This window comes from Phyllobates terribilis, unplaced genomic scaffold (assembly GCF_046119375.1).
Source record: "Phyllobates terribilis strain yellow unplaced genomic scaffold, ASM4611937v1 Scaffold_10__3_contigs__length_209671492, whole genome shotgun sequence".
Lineage (NCBI taxonomy): Eukaryota > Metazoa > Chordata > Amphibia > Anura > Dendrobatidae > Phyllobates > Phyllobates terribilis.
The window spans coordinates 118,890,178-118,914,332 of NW_027362770.1; the positions used below are offsets into that span (position 1 = coordinate 118,890,178).

General features: G+C 42.6%; 1 protein-coding gene across 11 annotated transcripts in view; it reads left to right on the forward strand.

The window, feature by feature from the left end:
* Positions 1-24,155, forward strand: part of PCDH1 (protocadherin 1) — a 204,307-nt gene that overhangs the window by 38,017 nt on the left and 142,135 nt on the right. For 7 of the 11 annotated variants that reach the window (XM_073649745.1, XM_073649740.1, XM_073649747.1 and 4 more), the window contains exons 2-3: positions 16,149-16,969; positions 20,602-22,794. In XM_073649745.1, coding sequence (XP_073505846.1) covers positions 16,175-16,969; positions 20,602-22,794 — 2,988 coding nt within the window. In that variant the 5' untranslated portion in view covers positions 16,149-16,174. Of the gene's footprint in view, positions 1-13,562; positions 13,867-14,443; positions 14,468-16,148; positions 16,970-20,601; positions 22,795-24,155 lie in introns of those variants that run through there. The other 4 variants (XM_073649741.1, XM_073649744.1, XM_073649742.1 and 1 more) reach the window with 4 other exon arrangements.

Genomic DNA, 24,155 nt, shown 5'->3' on the forward strand with positions numbered 1-24,155 from the left:
ACGATTGGAGCACCCATTGCTTTTCCAACCAACTTGCTTTCCCTCAATCTTCACTCCTATCTTTGGTTGATCCAGCGCCAGAGAAGGGCGGAAATGTATGGTATGTATAAACTCTTTGGCCACAACACGCCTCTGCTTTGTTTGAACAGTCATTTTGTAACTCCCTTTTTAATGGATTTTTTTATTCATCCATGCAGTCCCTAAAAATTACACTTTAGACTACCTTCTTTAATATGATAGTGCTGTTTATTTTAATTTCCGGTTGTCTGAGAATAGTCTTTATTGTAAAAAAAAAAAAGATTCCCTGTTCAGGTTTCCTCGCGTCTAGTCTGAATTGGTCCCCGGAGTTGATATTTCTGTATATTTTTGTCACGAAAAGACACATTTACATAATTATACAACACGACCAGATTGTTCGGTTCATTTCCGGTGTTGAAGACTTGATGAATTTCCATCAAATTATCTTCGAACACAAAGGCCTGGCTCTATAAACAGCCTTTTGTTTTTCACTTTTCACCATTAACCTGTCATTTCGACATCCTGAATTGCTCCTCAGGCTCGGCGTTCTGTTCGAGGTAAGAAGCAAGAGTCACGTGGCTGCCTGAACAATATAATCTGTGGACACTATTGAAAAGGAAACCTCATTCACTCCTAAATCCTGTTAATTAGCTTTTTTTATTATGTGCGTTTGTAGGTTTTGACCCCTCCGTGTTGGCTTTTATACCAGCCTGCGCTACGAGAGCCGGGCCTTTACCCACATGGTCTGCCATTTATTGTACACTAATAATCGAGGCCTTTGTAGGACGGTGGCTTCATATCTGCTCGGATTTTCTACCTGCTTCATTGGGAAATGGTGTTCAATGGAAAAAAACCTCTTTTGAAATGTTTCCAACCACCTCTCAGACAAAAGCTGAATTCCTGCTAGGATAATGTTACTTTGCAGTAGCATGGCAGGCTTCTTGTATGACATTTATACAGGGTCCAGAGGGAAGAAGAACAGATGGGAAGATATGTCACATTTTTTAGATTCTATGATCGGTCTCTGGACTTGAAGTTGGCGTATATTTTATGTTCTTTTTATAGGCCGTGGCATGCATACGATATATTCACTCCCATCGATCCTGGTTCCCACTAGTCCAATGGAATATTCCCTTCCAAAAAATTCAAGTTAGGCCTCGGTCCCACTATTACTATTTGGTCAGGTTTTTTTTCCTCAGGAGTGGGAGCCAAAACCAGGTGAGGAACAATCAGAGAAAAGGTATAATAGAAACAAGTCACCAATTCTGCATTTATCACCCACTCCTGGTTTTGTCTCCCACTCCTGAGAAAAATACTGACTGAATACTAATAGTGGGGCTGTGGCCGAACACTGTAGACCAGACTTGGGCTCTCTGGCAATTCCAGTCCAGCCCACGGACCTAGACAGCCAGACCATCTCCCCCACCTGACGTCCCCACTATGTTGAGGATGCAGATAGCAGTGATTATACTGGTGGAGGAGGGAGCTGCCGGCTCCTTCTTACATCATTCAGCATGTGCAACTGAGACTGCACACTAAACAAAATTTCATATGCCTTAAATTCGGCCAGTTTCACCTGTACAATTTTTACGGTTCCGGCATGGACCTCAATTTCTCTCCCACCGGCTGTAGGTTCCCTGGCTTCAACTTAATAGCCTCACATAAGTTATGAGCGTGTTGAGTTTGGTTCCGGAGATCTGCAGCCAGTTGGACATCACATGAAACTAGCTATATGCAAATACCCAAAAAACATGATCGATGTGGACACTGCCACAGATTGTGGTCAAGAAATAAGTCCGTATAAATAGTATGCACCACTCCACAACAACATCTTATATAGAAAGGAGAACTACTTGAAGTTTAATGGGTAAAATGTCAATTTTATTGGTTATAAAAATTCATTAATAAATTGAAGGAGGTTTGTACAAAAGACAGACAGATAAACACTGGTGAATTCAACGTATCCAGATGTATAGTACCATACTAGTAGGCATAGGTGATGTTCCAAGGTGAATGACAAGTCCGTTTTAAGGGACCAAGCACCTTACCCATTGAGGTCACACAAATCTGACACCAGAGAAAAGAAGGGCCCCCCCCCCCCCCCAACGCACGTTTTGCTATTTTAGGTGATCTAGCTTTCTCAAGAGGAGTTGGTGGAACTAGCCTTAGTGAGATTTACTAAAAATTACTTCTTTTTTTGGGGGGGTGGGGAGGTGGTATTGTTTTACCTAAACACCTTGTGTGGGTGAACATGTGAATTGCTTACTATGGTTAGCTGTAGGTGTATTTTTTTTATTTTTTTTCCCCCGCTTCTTGTATCTGAATTCGGCAGTAAATCTTGAATGTGTACTGAGACTTAAGAATAAATGGGGTTTGGTTGCATAGAGGGAGCAATGCATCAGGAAGTCAGCCGTGCCGAAGTGACTGGCTGAAGTGCAAAACCACTTGATCAAATGCCCCATCAGCTCCATCTCTCCGCTGCTCACAAGGCCCGTGGAGCGTTGCCGTTCTATCTTCAAGAAAGAGAAGTTCATACCCGGTGACACAGCGATGCAGAATGAATCCGGAGCCCATGTGCTGCGCTCTGCAGCATGATGTATAGGCTGACACTCCGCTCTGCTGTGCTGAGACTTCACCTTTTTACCCCGATCAAAAAAAAAAAAGCAAATCCCTTCTTAGCCATATTTAGCCGATGCTTTCCCTTATCCTCCTTGGAAGGGCAAAAGGCCAGTTCCTGATTTTTGGCTGTAACGTGTGATATCTCTTTTTTTTTTTACATATCACTTGCCGCTTCGAGCAGTGTTTTAGAACAATGATCTGCTCTAACCCTGGAGACTTCCCACTGTAATTTGTAGCACCTGAGATCAGGAGAAATTGTGATATTCACAAACCAGCAGGAATCCAGAGCTAAATCCCATACATCTGTCAGCTGGGGAACATTGCTTTTATGGGGTATAAATTGGGAAGATTGGCCATTTTGACTGGAGACGTGACTTAATATGAACAACAGCGTGCACCGCATCTATTACAATGACTTTCTTACCTCTGCTGGGCGCAAACTGCAAATGCCTCACTAGATGACTATTTTATGGCGGTAGAGAAAGTTTCCTGAAGCTGGGGGTGTTTTTTTTTTTTTTACCACCGTATTTAGAGAAAAATGTAGTAATGGATTTATAGTTGCAAACTCTGAAAATACTACTAAAGTATAACACAAAGTTAGCTAATAAAAGTTGTGGTATACTAGTGACCTCAAGACTTGAAGGTTGCCTATTTTACAGTATATAGTAGGGATGGTGATAAAAAATAAATCCGAATGACATTGGCTTAGTCGACCACTCTCTCCATCGCCATATTCTGAAAGGAGTGCCACCTTTCTGTTCTCATTTCTTGCCATACAGCAGATTTGTTAGGCAGCACTCCCCAACTGCTGGCTCGGGCACCGTGGATGTCATAATGGTGCTAGAACTTAGAAATAGGATAGAAAAACTGACAATTAAAGGGGGTTTCCACTATTCTATTAATGACCCCTCCCACCGATCAACTGTTTAGAGGTTGTCCACTACTTTATCATTAATGACCTATCCCTAGGATACTTATGGCTGGCAGCCACCGACAACAGCTGATCGGCAGGGGTGCCGGTTGTCGAACCCCAACCGCTCTGACCTTGATAGGTCGTCAATGCTAAAGTAGTGGGGAAAGGGGAAGGGGGGTGGTAGGTATCAGACTTAGATCACATCCTAAGGGTCAGGTCAAGTCTGATACCTACCACCCCCCTTCTCCTGTCCCCACCAATCATCTGTTAAGAGGTTGTCCACTACTTTAGCAGTGATTACCTATCAAGGTCAGATCGGTTGGGATTTGGCAACCGGCACCCCCGCCGATCAGCGGCTGCCGGCCAGAAGTACTAATTAGCGGAGCAGGGCTTGATCCTGCAAATCTACCTCCTATTCAAATCAATATTCGGATGTATAGCACCCAACGGCGGCCACTATCAGACATCCAGCTCCGCAAGTGAGTACTTCCGGCCGGCAGACACCAATAACAGCTGATCGGCGGGGGTCCCGGTGTCGGACCCCAACCGATCAGAAATTTATGACTTATCCTAGGGATAGGTCATTAATGATAAAGTAGTGGACAACCTCTTAACAGTTAATCGGTGGGGTGGGGTGGTGATGGGTGTCACTTAAACCACATCCTAAGGGTCAGGTCATTTAATATAATAGTGGAAATCCCCTTTAATCCCTCTGGCATGGTATGAAGTGTATGGAGTGGAGCACTACTGATCCGTCAGACTGTTAAGTGGTCGATGCTGGGTACTGCAGATCGGCTCCTATACACATCTGGTAACCGCTGGTTGATGAGGACTCCGCATTTAAGACCCACACCGATCTGACAGGGCTGGGACAAGGTATTTTTGGTGCCATATGAAGATGAGACCAATGGTGCCCCCATCACTTGCCCTACCCCCCCCCCCCCCAGCAAAAGAATGCGTTTTTTTCAAACTACTTTCTTCTCTTGGATGCAAGAGGTAGTGCCCTGGGCAAGTCCCTACCCTGCCTATACCTCGCCTCGGCCCTGCGACCTGATGAACTATGCCAAGTAAAAGTCATCCATACCATTGTAGTGAAAACTCTTGAATAATATCGCTATCCCATAAGTCTTACTTTTTCAGTGTATGTGCACACAACATCTTTTGAAGGTGAATTACACCTGAAATTCACCTCCAAACTGCTAAAAAGAATGAGCATATGCACAGCAAGTGTTTTTTAACATTACAGTCCAATGTTTTTATGTTCTGTCGCTTGGCGTTTTTTAACCTTTTCATGCGTCACAAGCCTATGAGGTGGCTAAAAGAATTGACTAGTCCACATTTCAGGCAACTTCCGCTTAAAAGCATCTGAAGCGTCTTCTTCAAAAACTCAGAGGTTAAAAGAAATCAAGATTCCGTACTAGAAATGTTTTTCTTACGGAACTTTGACCCCAGTGATTTAAGCGCTGTATTGTCTTCAGTCACTTTGATTGTTTTATATGGACATTAAAGGTAATCTGTCACCAGGTTTGTCTCTATGTAATCCGAGAGCAGCATGATGTAGGGGCTGACAGACTGATTCCAGCGACGTGTCACTTAGTTTACTGGGTATAAAAGTTGTTGTTTTTTCCCCTCCCTCCACAGCAGATCTAGCGGTGCTCTGCATGCTGAGCTATGTATAACCCCGCCCACAACACTGATTGTCAGCTATCTGTGTACACTGTACATTGCCAGAAAGATGCTTAATTATTGGTGGGTCGGGGTTACACAGAACAGTTGACTAGGATGTACGGGGCACCTAGTCCTGTAGTGATTTCCCGCTGATAAAACACTGGTTTTATTGAAACTGCAACACACAGCCCAGTAAGTGACACATCACTGCAGTCAGGGTCTGTGCCCCCACATCATGCTGCTCTCAGATTACAAGGCAAATACCTGTGGACAGATTCCTTTTTAAATGCATAATGTCCTGGCCGTCTAACCCTTGCACTTTTTGATGAGGGTAGTTCCATACTACCCAACTTAAAGCAATTTTGAGCTTCCTTTATCTGAGGCCATGACATTGAGAAAAAATAAATTGATCACAATTTCACACCCATGGTACCGATATTCAATATTTTGCGGACATGGAAAATTGTTAACAAGAACATACCATCCTAAAATTTTCATGATTGGTGACCACCTTTGGCCAATAGTGTTTGCTGTGACAGTCCCCAGAGCACCATCTGACTTTTAAGATAATTCTTGCTTCTGATTGTCTTATATGATGTTCTTTGCTGGTAATGCTGATGGCCAAAAGACCTATTAATGTTCTACCTGACTGCCTGTGTCCATCTTATGTAGATGGTCGGCATTAACATCTACCAGTACTTAATTTCCCTCTAAAATCTTATTTATTTTCTTAAAAAAAAAAAAAAAAAAAAAAAACTAACCAAATGTTGAGGTAGGGGCGAATCTACTTTTCAAGTATCAAAAAAAAATAAATAAAGGAGAGGGTGAAGGAATTTGATAAATGACTTTATGTAATTGTATAGGACCAGTTGGAGCTTAGGGATGGCTAATACACATTGAAATTGGCACCTGTGTGAAGGCCGGAGCCATAATAGGGGGATTTGGTACATAATTATGTCTAAAATGGACTATACTCCAGTTAAACAATTGGGCTAATTTCCATAGACGTTCCTTGTCCTCCTCTGCATTGTAATACTAAGTGGCCCGGCAGGGTCCTGTCCTTTCTGAACCCTTCCCATGGAGCCATGTGTTGTGGCTTCTTCCAGTTGCTAAGCCTTTGCGAAATATGTACATTACGTTAGCTATTGTGAATGGATCCCCCCCGGGGGGATTACAGCATTCACGAATACATCACCAGATTTCACACCTCTTCTGTTCTTAATGAAATGTTACTTGTCTCACCAATTATTGTAAGTTGAATGACTTGGGCTTTGTGTTGCCACAGATGCAAATCGCTGTTTATCCCTCTCATGCACTTTGTGTGCTGAAATCACGCACCTATTAACACTTTTTTTGTGTTTGTGAGTAAATGGAGGTAACAGAAGAACCAAAACACACATCAGGACCAACCTTTTATATTTTTTTATACACTTTCTATATAGCATCGTCAAGCTACTAAAATTTTTGCTTTTTTTTTTCTCTCTTCATAATAGATATAGATACCGTATATGTAGATATATTATTTTCAGAACTTTGTGAGTTGACGTTGTATACTTGAAGTCTAGTCTCACCACAGCTTCAAGTTGAGGATTTATAAATTAAAATGTAAGGTTGAAGGGTTACTACTGTTCTTAAAGAGGTTTTCTGGTCACAAGATATTGACGACTTATTATCAGATATCAACATCAGATCGGTGGAACACTGACCCTGGGCGTTCCCATCGGTCAGCTGTTATACATTGTGGCAGTGGTTGGATGTTAAACCATTGGACGTAGATGCAATGCACAACGCCATTTAATGTGTAGCGTCCACTACTGGATACTGCAGAACAGCTCCTATTCTCTACACCTTGAATGGAGTTGTGCGGTTAGGCTCCTTTCAATGTGTTTACACAGCTCTTATGATAGCTGAATGGTAAGGGTGTCAAGCGTCTGACCCACCACACATTTGACATTGATGACCTAAACTATGGATAGGTCAAAGTTATTGCGTGACCAGACAACCCCCTTTAACCTTAATAGACCAAGAATTCTGCCTACTCTTTACACTCCCGCCTGTATCACTCCTTTGTACTCCAAACTGTGTAACAGACCGGTCTTCGGTCATCAGTATTCAAGGGAGAACAGCAGGTGACCATTGCAGCCAATCACTGGCTGATTACTTGTTGCATTTTTCACATTCTGTCCGATCATGTGAAGACTGATGCCTAGAGACTGGCAGGGGCCGCAGTAGTGTGAAAAGGAGCCACAATTGCCTGGTAATTGTCCTGTCTCCTACACAAACAGGAGCGCTCCTCTCTTCTCGGAGAGCCACTTCCAAACTCCTCTGGTGATGGCGGCTTATTTTCCAGAGAAAAAAATCGGCTATTGGAAATCAATTTGTTTTCTCCACGGGCATCTGCCAGGCAAGATTGGGAGGCCCCTCCCCATATACATTACTGTTGGCTGATCTATGACGTCCGCAGGTTCATCCTACTTTGGTCTTTGTATTGGAGCCAGTCAGTCAACAAGAGTGGTCTTGTTTACCGTTTTTCTCTCTAATCCCTTGTTTTTTAGACTAGATCTAGAATAGTCCGAACTGGTTCTCCTTGTCTGAGAAGTATTGTTCTTCCTCTAGCCAAAGGGTATGTTGTATAATACTTCTGTCAAGTTTCTAATCTCTTCTGAGGTCAGGTGCCTCAGTATGTTTGTGGAGAGCACCAGCTTGTGTAGTGAGTTTTGCAGCCTGGGAAAGGTTATTCAAATTAGCTTTTCTTCATAAGAAAGAAAACTCTGCCTTCTGCTACCTCTAGGTGTTAACCTTGTAAATTGCTGCATTGTAATGTTATCAATTATTTAGGTTGTATTGATTTTCTCCTCCTTCACAGTGACTAGTTCATTAGGCCTTGTGTCTTAAGTCAACCAACTGGAAACATGCCACTGCATTATGGGGCATATGCACCAATGAGTCACGCTCTATAAAATGACCAAAGTGCAATGTGAAACTTGCTGATTTACCCACACCCCACCCCCATCCAAAATACAGCTGTCCCAGCAATCTGCTGATAACTGAAGATCTGACTACTAAAACTACAGGCATTGTAGGGAAAATGTGTCATGACATGGCTCCTACTCAGATGGTTTAACATGGTCTTCTCTACGACAGTATCTTCTCTAATTTAGTGCATCCTGGTGATGTCTATATATTTACGAAAGAACATGGGCAGAAATTCTCCTAAAACCTTCCAGGTATGGTACCCACCATATGAACGAATCGCTTGCACTTAATTGTTTTTCGATGACTGGCAAGACCTCTTGTACACTCTTCACTGAAGAGACCATTTAATGGTGTTCACCACATTGTTAGGGTCATTCAACGTTCTGAAGAACGAAAAGCTCAGATTAGCGAGCAAAGTTACTGTCTTTAGCAATGTACCAGCCGGAGATGCCTTGATATTTTGCTTGCACCCAAGAGCTCTTGCTGTTTTTCCCTTCTTTGGTCACATAAAAGGTGACTGAAGAAACCCTTGTGTCCCATTAAACTACATGACCCTGAGGGAGACTCCGTAATCCATCTTTCATCACGCATAACTTCCTGCTCTTCACTCTCCCAGGACAATATGAACGTACTTGTCAGATGCAGGTAGTTATGGGATGAAAGGCCCTTTTGATTAACTGCAGCTAAGTTCAGGATGACAGCCTCATTTTTAAAGTAAGACAGAAAGGTCTCTTAATATTTATAAGAAAAGGGAGATGTTTGAGGAGAAGTACACGAGGCGAGGTGCTGGGGGGAAGGTAAAAGCTTTATTTGGCCTATGACTTAACTGAACCTGCTTGTCTGCACACAATAGGACTATTAAGGACCATGAGACCATTTGATTTCATGATTGTACAGACTTCCTGCCTTTATCCTTCTCAAAGCCCTTTTTGACTTTTTTACCTCTTCATACATTCCTAAAGAAACTACACCACACAAGTATCTTGAAGGAGCATTCTTTAGGGATGTTGGTTAAAGACAATCTTGCAGGCTGCCAATCACCTGATCAACGAGCAAAGCACTCGTTCGTTGGGTGAAATTATATTTTTGTCTGCCCAAAAGATCATCATTCTCTGCAGCACATCGTCCTGTTTAAACACGGCCTGTGCTGCCGAGAACAATGGCATTCTATTATAGAGCGTTTAGGGCACATCGGTCGACTTGTGTAAATAGGCCATTTAACAATCACCAACCGATGGACGGACGCTGTCTGACAACATGCTGTGCAGTGTAAATCCACCATAAATACTTTTATTTCCGATATTGGTCAATTTGTGGCCAATCTTGGCCATATGAATATCTTACTACATAAAGAGCTTAATGTTGAGGTGAGTCTGAGAAAAACATTAACTGACGTTGGAGCGATGACTCGATGGGTAATAACTTGCTAAACCATCAGGGGTCGACCACTGGGACCTCCAAAGATCCTTAGAATGGGACTCTGAAATACCCTGTCCGAATGGAGCGGAGGACGGACATGCGTACCACTGCTCCATCCATGCTCTATTGGAATGCCACAAGTCATGGAGTAGAGCTGGCCTTTTTTCGGCAGTCTCGCATCAGGAGAGTCTCAGACACGGGAAGCAAGATGCGATAGGGTCGGCGAGATCATTATTTGCGGTAAGTCTACTTAGTTTGTATGGGTTTTCTTCTTTTTTTTTTGCCTTGATTTTACATCTTTTGAGGGTTTATCGTAGACTATGCCAGCTGGTGAACCATACAGTATTACCATACAGTATTGCCATATATAAAGGTTCTTGGTAGGACAGACTTGCCGCTTATAAAACAGTTTTTTTTCTAAAGTCGTGCACATGTCTATGTAGGTCTCATCATTGAGATTGTTGTCGTGTGTCTCCGAGGAGCATCTTGAGCGAGAGAGATCCCATTTTATGTAATTATCCATATGATTATCACACCTGCACAGTTTCTGTGTAATCTGCATTGATAATGTGAAGGCATTCAAGGCCGTTTTTTATTTTTTTCTGAAATACAACGCTTCATCTCAGATGATTCAGTAGCAACAGAATGAAAAGCTTTTGATTGTACGCCGTGTTTGTGAGGCATTTTTCTTGTCGAATTTACATTGAAGAAAAAATGGCCAATGGTTAAATAGAAGAACTCGTGCAGATGGGATATATAAAAAATCTCCAGCACCTGGATTGTAAGTTTTAAATATATTATTTTAACAAACTGGGTGTTAGTCTCCATAGTCACTTACTTAGAAGGGTTTCTATAGCTCAAAATTTATGGGATCTAGCTAAAATAAAAAGACCACCAAAGATATTGTCGCACCACCCCCCTCAAGCCCTGCGTCAAGCATAAGGGTATCCATTTTTCCGAATCTTAAGTGGACCTATCACGCTATATAATTACCTGGTGTAAGTGCCGATTGATTCTGAATCTGGCGTCTTTTCTTTTGTCCCTGCCCTTCTCCATTCTTGAGATAATGGCCCCTCTTTCTTGTATATAAATCAGATTAATATTTTTAGCCATTTGGGTGTGGTACCATGGAATATGCCCACAGTAGAGTTGGTGATCACACCCACTTGACTAAAAAGACTATACACACAAAGTGGGAGCTGTGCTTCGAAGTAGTGGGCTCAGGAAGAAAAGACCAACTCTAGATTTTAAGAGCACAATTGGCATTTTACACCATGTAAAAATGACTGGTTAATGGCAGGTTTTCTTTGATGGGTCTCATGTATATGAGATGGAAATTGGCCTAAATCTTTTGATTTTGGCTGGACCGGCTGGCTAAATGTGTTTGAGGGAGTAGAGTTTTGCGTTTGGGAGACAGAAGGATTGAGAATGTCACACTTCTGCATTCCTGTCCAGTGTTTTTGTTGTGGTTGAGGAGTCTTAAAAGTAAATTATAGCCCCCTCTCCCCATTGAAAACACTCATTGCCCCAATACACATTAGACTGATGTTGACAAAACAGCTGATATCGGCAGGATTGGTCAACCAGTTCATGTATATGGGGGTCATCTCATTTCACCCTTGACAGATGTCTGACAGTTTGGCAGTGGCTTACACCTGTAAACAAGTATTGGTCTGGCATTAAAAGTCCAATGTTAATGTGAATGGGGGAGTTGGGCTAGAGAGAGCTGACCACCGAATGAGCCATGTGTAGGACTAGACAAATGCTATTTGCTTAGCTGAGTAGGCACACTTGCAGAAAAGGGCAATCCCTTTTAGCTTCCTTTGTCATAGCCCATGACTATCTAAAGCGCGCCTAAGTGTCTGTAAGTCGTTAGCCATCTCGGTCGACAGTTTGTTTGGCTGCTGTGTCTGGGAACAAAAGGATCTGCAACCTGGGGTTGGACATGTCTGATCCTTAAATTTCAGACCACTGTCTGGGGCCCCGATACAGAGACTGTTGACCCACATTAGTTTGTGTATAAGAGGAGAGCTTAAGTGTGGTCAGCTTTACACCTATTGCTTTCGAGTAGCATGCTGTGTGAACGTAACACTCTTTAAAGGGGTTGTCTCATAAATAACACTTTTTTTTTTAATATTGGCTTAACGGCTTTCAGCTCAATCTCGAGCCATGGCGACATGATGGATGAATGCTCTGTAGGAAGATCGATCTTGTAGAAGCCTATGTGACACCCCAGGGGTCTGGTTGCCACAGTGATAGAGATGTTATGTCTGAGAGCAGGTGGGAGGTCCTTTGGTCAGGGATCCTGTGCATGCCACACCTCCTGCCCAGTCTTGGGAGGGGAAGAACTTCCCCTATATAAACCCGGGGCTGAAGCAGGGTTAGGAGTCAAGGAGAGTAGAGACAAGAAACAGTCATAGGAAGAAACGGCTGGAGCTTAGTGGGAGCAATACTACTACGAGTCAGGGGCTGGCAGCTGCAGAGCTCGCCCTGACTGAGAAGCTTTCTTACCGGACCCGGCGTCCGAGGCTGTGGGGACTAACTCTTACCCAGCAGCAGAAGCCGACCGGCAGGGGATTTCAGGTCCTCAGGCCCAGAAACCCGAAGGCACGGTCACACGTGTGGGACCAGCACCGCCATCGTGGAGCGGAAGCCATTAGAAGGCCCCGAGTCACCGGCCATACGGGTGAGCACCACACGGTACACTCAGGGACGTGGGCTACTTATATCCGCTTCTAGCAAGGTAGCCAGAAGAGTACAGTCAGTTTGGGAGGCCTACAACTCCGCCTGGCCAGGGGAGATCCCATCTGCTCAAGGACTGGCCAGGCCCCGTTCGCTAGCAAGTACTCCGGGAGGGTCTATCGTTGTTACCAGTAAAGACCCTGAATTACACCGCACCGTCTCTGAGTGGTTCCTGCTACCCCCATCTTCCACGTCGGCTGCCCTGAGGCCATACCCCTCCCGTTGGGGGTTATACTATCACGCTGCACAATTCTACACCGGCCTCAGCGGTCTGCCCTGCAGCGGCAGCTCCATAGCTGCAAATCAACGGGTGGCGTAGTCGACACTCAAATAACATCTATCAAGACTGCCACACACTGAGTTTGACTCCCTGGGCACGGACCGGGTCCCCGCCACTCGGAGACTACAACCCTCATCTGATCCGGTTCCGGGTAAGCCCCCGTGCGCGAGACGCTGCGCGACACAGCAGGCCCAGGGGCGCGTCACCTACATAGGTCCACTAAGGTCTTCTCTGCCGTTATCTTGCTTGTATCAATCAATCGGGTTGCTGGTCTTCCTCTTCACCTTGTTCCTTCACAAATAACACATTACTGATGATAAATATGATTGCTGATGGTCCAACCACTGGTTCAGAAAGTATGACCTGACAGTGTGACCACTGTTCCATCTACTCCCTATGGAATCAGTGGTCAGGTATGCGTAGTCTCTTGAGCCAAAAGAGGTGAACCGTTCTAATTCTGGTTCCTATATACTGGCACTTAGGCCACGGCCCCACTGTCAGTATTCGGTCAGTATTCGGTCAGTATTTTCCTCAGGAGTAGGAGCCAAAACCAGGAGTGGGTGATAAATGCAGAATTGGTGACTTGCTTCTATTATACCTTTTCTCTGATTGTTCCTCACCTGGTTTTGGCTCCCACTCCTGAGAAAAAATACTGACTGAATACTGATAGTGGGGCCGTGGCCTTAATGTGAGTGTATACACAATATGGTGACATCCCCATACGGTATAAATCACTGTCTATTTCTATAGAACAGATGCGGTATGTGTAATGTTCTCCTCGAACATGTAGGTGGTACGATGACTCTACCTGTACCGGGTTATTGTTTCCATTTGTTTGTTTCTTCCTTGGCACTTGTTGCCCCCTCTGCTCCAGCTAGATCGGTTGCAGCCGTGGGAGCCTCTAGGGTTCCTATTATATAGCACAAAGCCCTGGATTTCAGGCTGTCACACAGGCGAGGGAGGCATAAGCTCCAGGGGAGGGGACTGGCAAGTAACACTTCAGGAACTGCTGGCTCGCTCGGTCGCTCGCTCATTATCATCGTAGAGGTATTGCTTTCTGACTCTTCCTCATTGGAGGTTTGGTAGAGGTGAATAAGACTGAGGGCTCCTTCCTTCTCTCCTAGAAGTAACATGTGGAAAGTGGGACTCTGTAAGTTGCCCTGGACTCCACCGCTCGCACCTGTCTCGGATGCAGATTGCTGATCTCGGCAGGTGAAACCTGTTGATCTGGGTAAGGAAGTTGCAGGCTAGGGTGAGCTGAGGCTTGTTGTTCTACGACCGCTAGGAAAAGCAGTTTTGCCTCTGGGCAAACGAAATAAATTTGCTGTTTAATTACAGCCTGTCACTGATCTTCTCTTATTGGAAAATGCTTTTTTTTTTTTTTTTTTTTTTTTTTTGTGGCTTTAAAAGAAATGGGAAAATTTATAAAGGAAATAATTCTTCTTGCTGGATCCATTTTTGAATGTGCCTTAAACTGCATCAAAAACTGAAAAAAATTGCCGCCATTTTTTATTAAATGTATCCTGGAAAAATATAACGTATGCAACTTCTACCCTACTTTTTTTTCCCCCTCCTCCTGTAATAAGGCAATCTGATGTCGCAGGTGACTTTGGGCAGTGTGGGGCGTAGGTCGGGGGCACAGGTCGTGTGTTTGTTTGCTGTTGCAGAAAGGGTCCATAGTCCAGCGCTTGTTGGAAGCTGTAACCTCATTACTAGCTGCCGGCTGGATCTTTCTCTGCAGATCACAGTATAAGATGGCTTCACTGTGCCGGCGGCTGCTGTGTCATCAGTGCCAGCCTGCAGGTGACAGTCACGGCTTTGCTTTCTGAGATGTAGGTGAGGCGGCACGTAAGGATCGTTAAATTTACGGATCCGCTGTCGTGACAACGCTGTAGCAGCGGCCCTGCGTACATTTCCTTAATTGTCGGATACAAACTACTGCCTTACATATATGCAGCAGATTTTTCTTTCTTTAACGATATCCAAGCAGGCATGTTTTTTTTTTTTTTTCTTTTTTTCAATGCGGAGAAGATAAGACTATGTTCACATGCAGAGCTTTTTTATGCATTTTTTTTTAATGCACATTAAAAGCTGCTTTTTACGTTACTAGCAAACAGCAATGAGAAATGTCACGCACACGCTTATTTTTTATTTTTTTTGGTCCTGATTGAATTTGAGATCTGCTGCATTGTTTCAAATCTGCATAAGTCGCATCTTCCAGCATTTTTTTTTTTTTGCCGTGTTTTTTTTCTCCCAATGAAAGCAATAAGAAAATAAAAGCCACATCCATCCTTTTTGAAGCATTTTTCTTAAAATAGAAATATGTATAGATTTTATATAATTTTTTTTTAAAAACTGTGCAAACAAAAAACGTAACTTTATTAAACTTGTACTGTAGATAAAACACGTTATCCACACCCCAAAAAAAAGCTGTGAAATGGGCATTTTGAATGGAGTATTTTGTCTGCAGAAAGAATGCTGTGTGTGAACATACCCTAAGCCAAGCAAATGGATCGTGTGTTGAAATTCAACACGCAAGATCCTTTATTCCCCCTCATTGACATTTGTCGGAAGCGTTGAGATACCCCATATACAGAACATGCTTGGCTCTGAATATAGGAACACGTGGCACAAAAACAGCAGAACTCCATCCCAATTCTCTGGGTTGAAAATCTGTGATGTGTTATTTCACCAGTGTGGTGAATGATATTTTACTAAACCCTCTGATAAAAGAATCTTTTATGGAGATTAATTTTGCCATTTGCAGCTTGTCCACTTATGCCCTTCATTTTACCCCTTGCGTTAATTTCACTCCGTGCGTTAATTGATCCACATGATTTTGATGCCGATTTTCCAAAGTATAAACCCAAACCTTCAATTCATTCAGCGTTTTTCACCATTGTGCTTTGTGGGGGATTTGCAACGTTTATGCAGAAATTTTTCACTGTGTGCACATACCCTTACGCGTTCACCAAAACTTTTGCGGTTTGATGGATCTAGTCTTACTTTTTGCATTACTAAGCTACTTTTACTTACTTTTTGCAGATATATTTTTGAATGGTCATTGCAATATTCTTTTTATTAATGCATTGTGAGGCTATTCTGCATTCTTAGCACAGGTCATAGTTGGATTTGATTCCTGTAATCCCATCCTTATGTCTGACTCATTATTGATCAGGTTCTTAGCCTGGTGCGTATTTTGCAAGGTTTCTAATCTCTCAGGTGTGGCTTTACTTTGTCATATCAGGGACACAATTGCTAGGTGTATGTGACAAACACCTGAACGGGGTGTGTGTATAATTTCTTTTTTTTTCCCTTCTCCTTGTGCCTTGACTCTGACTAGTCAGACTAAGCATTTCAATTGGGAACCAACACCTGCATTCCACAGCAGGGTGTCCGCGGCATGTTTTTCTGATTAGCATATGAATGATTGATACTCCAGCTGTTTTCTCATTGGCTTGAATGTTTTTCTGACCTTAACCTCTCTCCTTTTCTCTCTGGCTTTCTTTGCAGAGTGGCCATACCAGATAAAGCTAAGAATGAAGAGAGTAGTCTCCTGCTTTTACTTATGGCTGCTCCTTCAGCTTCCCCTCATTGGATCTTCCACCCAGGTGAAATATAAGGTGGAAGAAGAACAACCACCTAATATATTGATCGGAAGCTTAGCAGCTGATTATGGCTATCCGGATTCAAAGCACCTGTATAAGCTGGAGTTGGGACACCCATACCTGCGCGTGGATGGAAAGACTGGAGATATCTATACCACCGAGACTGCCATTGATCGAGAAATGCTCCGAGAATGCCAGAACTTGTTTCCAGGACAACCTTGCTACTTGGAGTTTGAGGTGTCCATGACTGACTTAATGTCTCCAGTTCCTCGGCTACTTGATGGGCAAATTGAAGTTTTGGACATCAACGATAACACACCAAACTTTGCCTCTCCCGTTCTTACACTCACCATTCCTGAAAACACCAACATCGGGATGCTTTTCCCAATCCCGGCTGCTACTGACCGTGATGCTGGAGTGAATGGGGTGGCTTCTTACGAGTTGATAGTGGGGCCTGAAGCACATGAACTTTTTGGACTGCAGGTAGCTGAGGACCAAGATGAAAAGCAACCACAACTTATTGTGATGGGAAGTCTTGACCGTGAACAGAGGGACTCGTATGATCTCACAATTAAGGTCCAAGATGGTGGAAAGACCCCAAGAGCTAGCAGTGCTTTGTTGCGGATCTCTGTCCTTGACACCAACGACAATGCTCCGAAGTTTGAGAAGATGGCTTATGAAGCGGTGCTGCCTGAAAACAGCCCAATGGGTCACTCGGTACTCCAGGTAAGCAGAATGTGTTCACTTTATACTTTCCCGGTAGCATTTCTCTATTTTTTTTTTTTTATGGAGAAGTTCAAGAGTAGAAGACACTTTGTCAGCATGTGTACCTGTTTTCCATCAGATGAGTAATTAAAGTATGTACTCTGTGTCTAATGGAGTGGCTCTTGCATTCTGTTCAGGATTACAGCCTGCAGGGATTAAGCAGCAATTGGATCAGAAAGTTTAATGTAATATGTACAGCCAAGATCAAGTTAAAACAACCTGGAAACCGGCATCTTTTATTAGATTTTTTTTTTCTTTCTAAAATAACATTAGAATATTTTTTTTTTTCTATTTTTATTTGTGTATTAAACAGGTAAATGAAGATCAGATGTCTCTTTCCCTCTTCCAGAAATGAAAAAAAAAAATTGAATTCTTAATTGCTCCAATTTCCCCAGGCCGGGTTTAATTCATGTTATGGTTCAGTTATGCAGATAATTTACACCCAATATATGAAATCGCACTGAAATGACCTTTTTGTTTTCCAATAATTTTTATTAACAATTTATAACATATTAAGGGGAGGGGATAGGGAATAAAGGAAAGTTTGGGGGAAGGGGGTATAGGGGAGGAGAACTCAAGATTGAATAGAGAATTATTACCAGTAGAAATACAATATTACAACAATTAAATGAAGATGATAAACAGATTTGAGGTTATATAAAACTTAAATCCATTTCAATAAATACCCACAGAAATAAAATAATTGTGTAAATAAGTAGAATTGAGAGGCAATCAAGAAGGTTATTCAGACCAATGTGCCCATTTTTTGAAATCTTTGTTAAAGGTTATTGTTGGAAGTTGCAAATTTGTGTTCGTATGATTTGTGTTGGGCCAATTTGACTTTAATATCTGAAAAGGTAGGTACATCTGTTTTTTTTCCAGAAGGATGCAATGGTGTTTTTAACCACTAGGGTAGTATGGATTATGATGGATCTAACTTTGGGAGGATTATCTTCTAGGCCTATAGATAGTAGGGCCAATTGAGGGGTGAGTGATAATTTGTCATTCGTTAAAGAAATGACCTTTTTGGAGACTTAGACTTGTAGCCACGGTAGGGCAGTGTCCAGACAATTTGCCAGTTTCTCAGCCTTCAATTCCAGTGGCCAATTTTTGATTTTGGTGAGTTTTACATGGCCTTGGTTTTATTTTTTCTAAAATGTTGGTTGTGCTACAGTAGCTGAAGATGGTATTTATTACTATAATATATTTTTTTTTATTGTTCTGTAATGCAAGTTTAAGGATAAAGACCTCCACTATAACAGAAGCTCATATCTATAAAATACCTTATTTTTTTTCAAAGGCTTTTGATTGACTGTAACAGTATGGACATTTTACACCCCCTCCCCTATGCGCGCACATATACACGCGCATATATATATATATATATATATATATATATATACATACATACATACATACATACATACATACATACATACATACATCCCATTACAAAAGCCGTATCCTCCGGGTTAAATGATAAAGTTTTCATGGTGGTCATATAGGAAAAACCAGTTTAGTAGGTTAGTGTCTGCCATTACCATGACTGTAGTTCCAGGTGATTGCTCTGCAGGATTTTTTACATTCCTCATGTCTATTAGGACTTGGGCCTCTGCCTGAGGAGAACAGGTTGGGTGAGTTCTTGTGAAGGTAGTTTATTCAAAGACGAAGATCAGGGAAATGTCTCTAAACTTTGACTCGTATGAACTAGATTATTTTTATTTTTTTTTCCTGTCTCTTCCTTCACATGACCTTTTAGCTGCTTTCTCATGTTGTAACAAATTAGAGCTGTCAGGATGGCATCTGTTGCCGGAGCTTTGTACATTCCAGGTCAAGGGTCCGTGACCTTTTGGGGGTCCTTATTTCTAAGTAAAACTTCCAGGATTCCCTGTCTGGATATGATGTCAACCATTCAGCCAACATACATTATTCCCAACTCCCTTAAAATATCCACTTTCGACTCCATTTTTTGACTAGGGTTAGTAACTACCATGCACTCCTGGTGCTGCTTTCTCCATTTGTAAATTAAATGCGTAAAAGGCTTATGCATAATTAGAAAAAACAAACAACAAAAAAAAACCTTTCCTGGTTTCTTATGGTCTAAAGGGTAACGTTTCTACTTGTGGAGAATGAAATCTGCTCTGGCATGCCAAGGTAAGGAGGCTTATTCGCCTTGCAATGCTCCTCTGGGAAATTTAATATGCAAATTGCCCCTTCAGAGAGAGAGAGAGAACTTGAACTCTATAGCGCCACCTATTGGTAGCAACAGTCCTATAAGTCACAGTCGACCCTTTATCGAGTCTTGCAATATAACTTGAGATAATAGCTAGTGATGAGTGAGCATGCTCCGTTACTCGAGATTTTCGAGCATGCCCGGGTGCTCGCTGAGTATCTTCAGCATGCTCGGGTGTTATGTTTGAGTCACGCCGTATGCATGATTTGCGACTGTTTGACAGCTTTAATACATGCGAGGAAGGCTTGTTTCTTAGGCACACAGTGTCTGGAAATTGAGATTCTGCTTTGGCTATTATCCGAAGTCATATTGCACGACTCGTTAAAGGGTTGATTGTGACTCTGCACCAAAAACTAGTGTGGTGGCAGGGGAAGAAAAACTCTGCTTGCGTGCCTTTTTTACACATTCATTTGGGTGAAAAGCGTTGAATCAATTGACATGATGCTGCAGGGTTAAAAAAAAGCTGCGTTATACATGAGGTTTTAAAAATCTCATTGATCATTCTGGTACTTTAAAATACACTGCAAAAAAAAGCCATGTATGAAAATACCCTAAAGATAATAGTGCGACTATCCATGCTTGCTATAGGGTTCTGCAGAATGTTACCAAATATAAAGGACTGGCATTAGTGGTGAAAGCGGGTAAATATTCTCCAATTGTTTTAATGCAAAATAATATATATATATTTTTATAATCTGTAGTTATATATTTTTTATCTGATTTTTATATGGCTATTTTAATGCTACCGGTTGACCTGCACTTATTCCCTTCTCCACGTGATGTACACTCTTAACACTTTTTGCACCGGGTTGAACATGTCTGAAAATGAGGACTTTTCAGTTCAGTAGTCCATTGATCTGAGCTCTGCCCCACATTTTAATTGTAGCAGCATTCTTTGAGCTAGTTCAAAATCACGCCTGCCACGGTAGAATGACTCTGACACCATCAATATGTGATCAAAGCAAAGCCCTCACTCTTCATGGCTGCATTGACCTTTTTGCCAGATATTCATTTCTTAGAATTGATTCTGGGTTATCAAATCTGGAAAACATAGCAGTCCTGTTTTTTGATTTTGTTGTACATGACGCAACAGGGCTGAATGTTCTCCCTCCGAACATTTGTGATGTTGCATATTGGTCAATTATTATTGCCACCGTGGTGAAAGCCAAATTTTAGTTTTAGAAAATGCATTTTAATTATTGTAGAAATGAATTACCATTTCGTTAACATTTTCTTCATTATAACTTGCAAACCTAGATAGAAGAATGTCTACCTTATGCACATTTGATTACCTTGACCCCCTCCCCCCCAAAAAAATAACCCATTATAACTGAATTGTTTTGCTTGTTTTTTTTTTTAGGTCAAGGCCAATGATTCTGACCAGGGAGCCAATGCAGAGATAGACTATGCCTTCCACCAGGCCTCTGATACTGTACGACGGTTGCTACACCTAGACAGGTCAACCGGTCTGATATCCGTGCAAGGTCCTATAGATCGTGAAGATATTGGAACGCTGCGATTCTCTGTAGTGGCCAAAGACAAAGGATCCAACCCAAAATCGGCACGTACTCAAGTTACAATTACCATTCGTGATACAAATGATAACAAGCCCGTTATTGACATCAGAGGCTTTGGTCTGGTGACCCATCAAGATGGTGTCGCAAATATTTCTGAAGATGTGCCAGTAGAGACACCAGTGGCCTTGGTGCAAGTTTCTGACATTGATGAAGGCGAAAATGCTGCTGTAACTTGTGTTGTGGCTAGAGATGTACCCTTCCAGCTGAAGCAGGTCAGCGATACTGGAACTGATAGCAAAAAGAAGTACTTCCTGCAGACCACCACACCATTGGACTATGAGTCCGTGAAAGAATACACTATTGAAATTGTGGCTGTTGATTCTGGCAATCCTCCTCTTTCCAGCACCAACTCTCTTAAGGTGCAAGTTACCGATGTGAATGACAATGCTCCGATCTTCTCGCACAGCTTGATGGAAGTGACCTTCAAAGAAAATAATTCACCAGATGATCTTGTGATGGAAGTTAGCGCAAATGATGCCGATAGTGGCTCCAACGCTCAAATATCCTATTCTATACTTGCTGACCCTGCTACTCGGGGAATCTTTTCAATTCACCCGGACTCTGGTCAAATTAGGGTTAACACTGTGTTGGATCGGGAGTCAACAGAACAGTACAATTTCCATGTAGTAGCTGCTGACAAAGGCACCCCAAGCTTAAAAGGCACTGCCTCGGTTGTAATTACAGTGTTGGACTGCAATGACAATGATCCAAAGTTCATGCTGAATGGCTACAATTTCTCAGTCATGGAGAATATGCCAAGATTAAGCCCAGTTGGTATGGTCACTGTCATCGATGCCGACAAAGGGGAAAATGCTCGTGTCCATCTCTCAGTGGAACCTGACACTGGAGAATTTGTCATCCAGAATGGGACAGGCACTATCCTTTCCAGCATCTCCTTCGACCGAGAGCATCAAAGCACATATACCTTCCGTTTGAAGGCTGTGGATGGAGGGGACCCGCCTCGTTCATCATATGTTGGAGTGACTATTAATGTTCTTGATGAGAATGATAATGCTCCAGTGATTGTTGTACCATCAAATAGTTCTTACGCTTATCTAACCCCTTCTACTCATCCAGGTACGCAAGTCAACAAAGTACGAGCTGAGGATATGGACACTGGTATAAATGCAGAACTTCATTACAGTATTGCAAGTGGTAATCCTTTCGACCTATTCCAAATAACTCCTACAGGAGGTGAGGTTACCCTAGAAAAACAGATTTTAAGAAAACATCATGGTCTGCATCGTCTAGTAGTAAGGGTGAATGATCGAGGAAAGCCTTCCAGACATGGCACAGCCCTGGTCCATTTCTTCATAAATGAAACTTTGACAAACCAGACCTATGTAGAGACTTTACTTGGTCACAGCCAGGACACACCATTAGACATTGATATTGCTGGAGATCCAGAATATGAACGTAATAAGCAGCAGCGAAACATTGTATTTGGTGTAATTGCTGGTATCATGGCAGTTATCCTTGTCATTGTGGTGGTTGTTTTGGTCCGATATTGCCGACAGAAGGAAGCTAAGAGTGGGTATCAAGCGGGAAAGAAGGAAACAAAAGATCTCTATGCCCCAAAACAAAGTAATAAAAACAACAAAAATAAAATCAAAGCAAAGAAAAGCAAGTCTCCAAAACCACCCAAACCTGTAGAAGAGGATGAAGAAACTGGACTACAAAAGTCCCTCAAATTTAACTTGATGAGTGACTCTGTTGGAGACAGCCCTCGAATCCATCTACCTTTGAACTACCCACCGGGAAGCCCAGACTTGGGGCGCCATTACCGTTCAAACTCCCCCTTGCCGTCCATCCAGCTTCAACCACAATCCCCCTCAGCCTCCAAGAAGCACCAGGTTGTTCAAGACTTGCCAGCAGCCAACACCTTTGTTGGCACTGGGGACAACACTTCCACTGGGTCTGATCAGTACTCGGATTACAGCTATAGGACCAATCCCCAGAAATACAACCATAAGCAGGTAGGCGACCACTTCCTACGTGAAGCATCCATCGATGGCACTCTAGCATGGACTGACGTATGGTGATGCTGTCTTCCATTGAGGGGTTGGAGTAACTAAGAGTCAGTGGGGATGGTGGGCATGAAAAAGAAACCTGCTCCCCTTTTCCCTTTTCGTTCTGCAGGTGGGGTAGCAGTTTAATTCATACTGTTCCTGTATTCAACCAAAGAAAAAAAAAAATGCAATGTACTTTGAGCAGTTCTTCCTGATAATAGGCCTTATGTACAAGTCCAGGGAGGCCGTTTATGTATTTTATAGGTAAATTATTCATATAATAGAAGGATGGGCTGGAATTCCACTGCTAGCTGACACTTGCTAAAGATTAATTGAATTATATTCAATATATTAGGTTAATGTTGTGAGCTGGCTCTCACTCTATCCTCATAGGATAAGGGCTTTACGTTAATTGTGCTTGCTTCGTTGCAGTATTTCATTTGGTTTTAATGAAAGGAAAGGGGGAAAGAGTTTGACATGCACAGCAATTAATCATTCTATAACTTGACTAAACGCTACTGGGTGACTTCTGCGTTGTTGTGGTTGCATGCGGTAAAGATTGCACCTCTCCTTTTGGGTCACGAGCTGAGGTCTTGTTATGGCATTGGGTGATATTACTAAGAAAGTCTACTTGCCGTGTTTGAAGGCTTTCATGGAGTGCCTTGTGCTGTTAATGCTGCTAACTTTATGGCTTGAATTTTTGTTTTTTTAACTTTAATGCTTCCACTTTTTTGCATGGTTTGTCTCTTGCTCTGTTTCTCTTGTTCCTGTCTACCTTATTCACCAACATTCCCTAACCAAATGCGTCTTCCACCAGCTACTCATTCAGACAATTCAATTGTCTCAAATATAAGCTTATGTGCACACGATGTCACTTAGGCGTTGGCACAGTTACCAAATTTTCCAAGGTGAAGCTGCTTCAAGAAAACTCAAGCGTGGTCTGTTTCCTGAGACTGCTTTGCTGTTAATCCTGTGGTGGTGGCGACTCTCGCTCTATTCTGTTAAGTATAGAGAGCGGGCGGCTTCGAGTTGGAAGCTGCCCGAAGAATGAGCATGCCACGTCTTTCAAGCACTCCAGGGTTTCTGTACCGTGTGCACAACAATGTCGTTTTGACAGTGCTGTGCAGCATGTTCATTCTATGGTACCCTTTGGCAGCAGATTCCGAGTGGAATCCACCTGAAAAAGACGTTGTGTGCACATAGCTGGTGGCTCAAAGAGGAAAGGCTTTTAGGGTCTCTAGGTACCATCCCAAACTAAACAAAGCTCAACTTGTTTAAACCATATGACAATAGGCAAAGAAGGTTATCTCTGAAGTTAACCTTTGGGC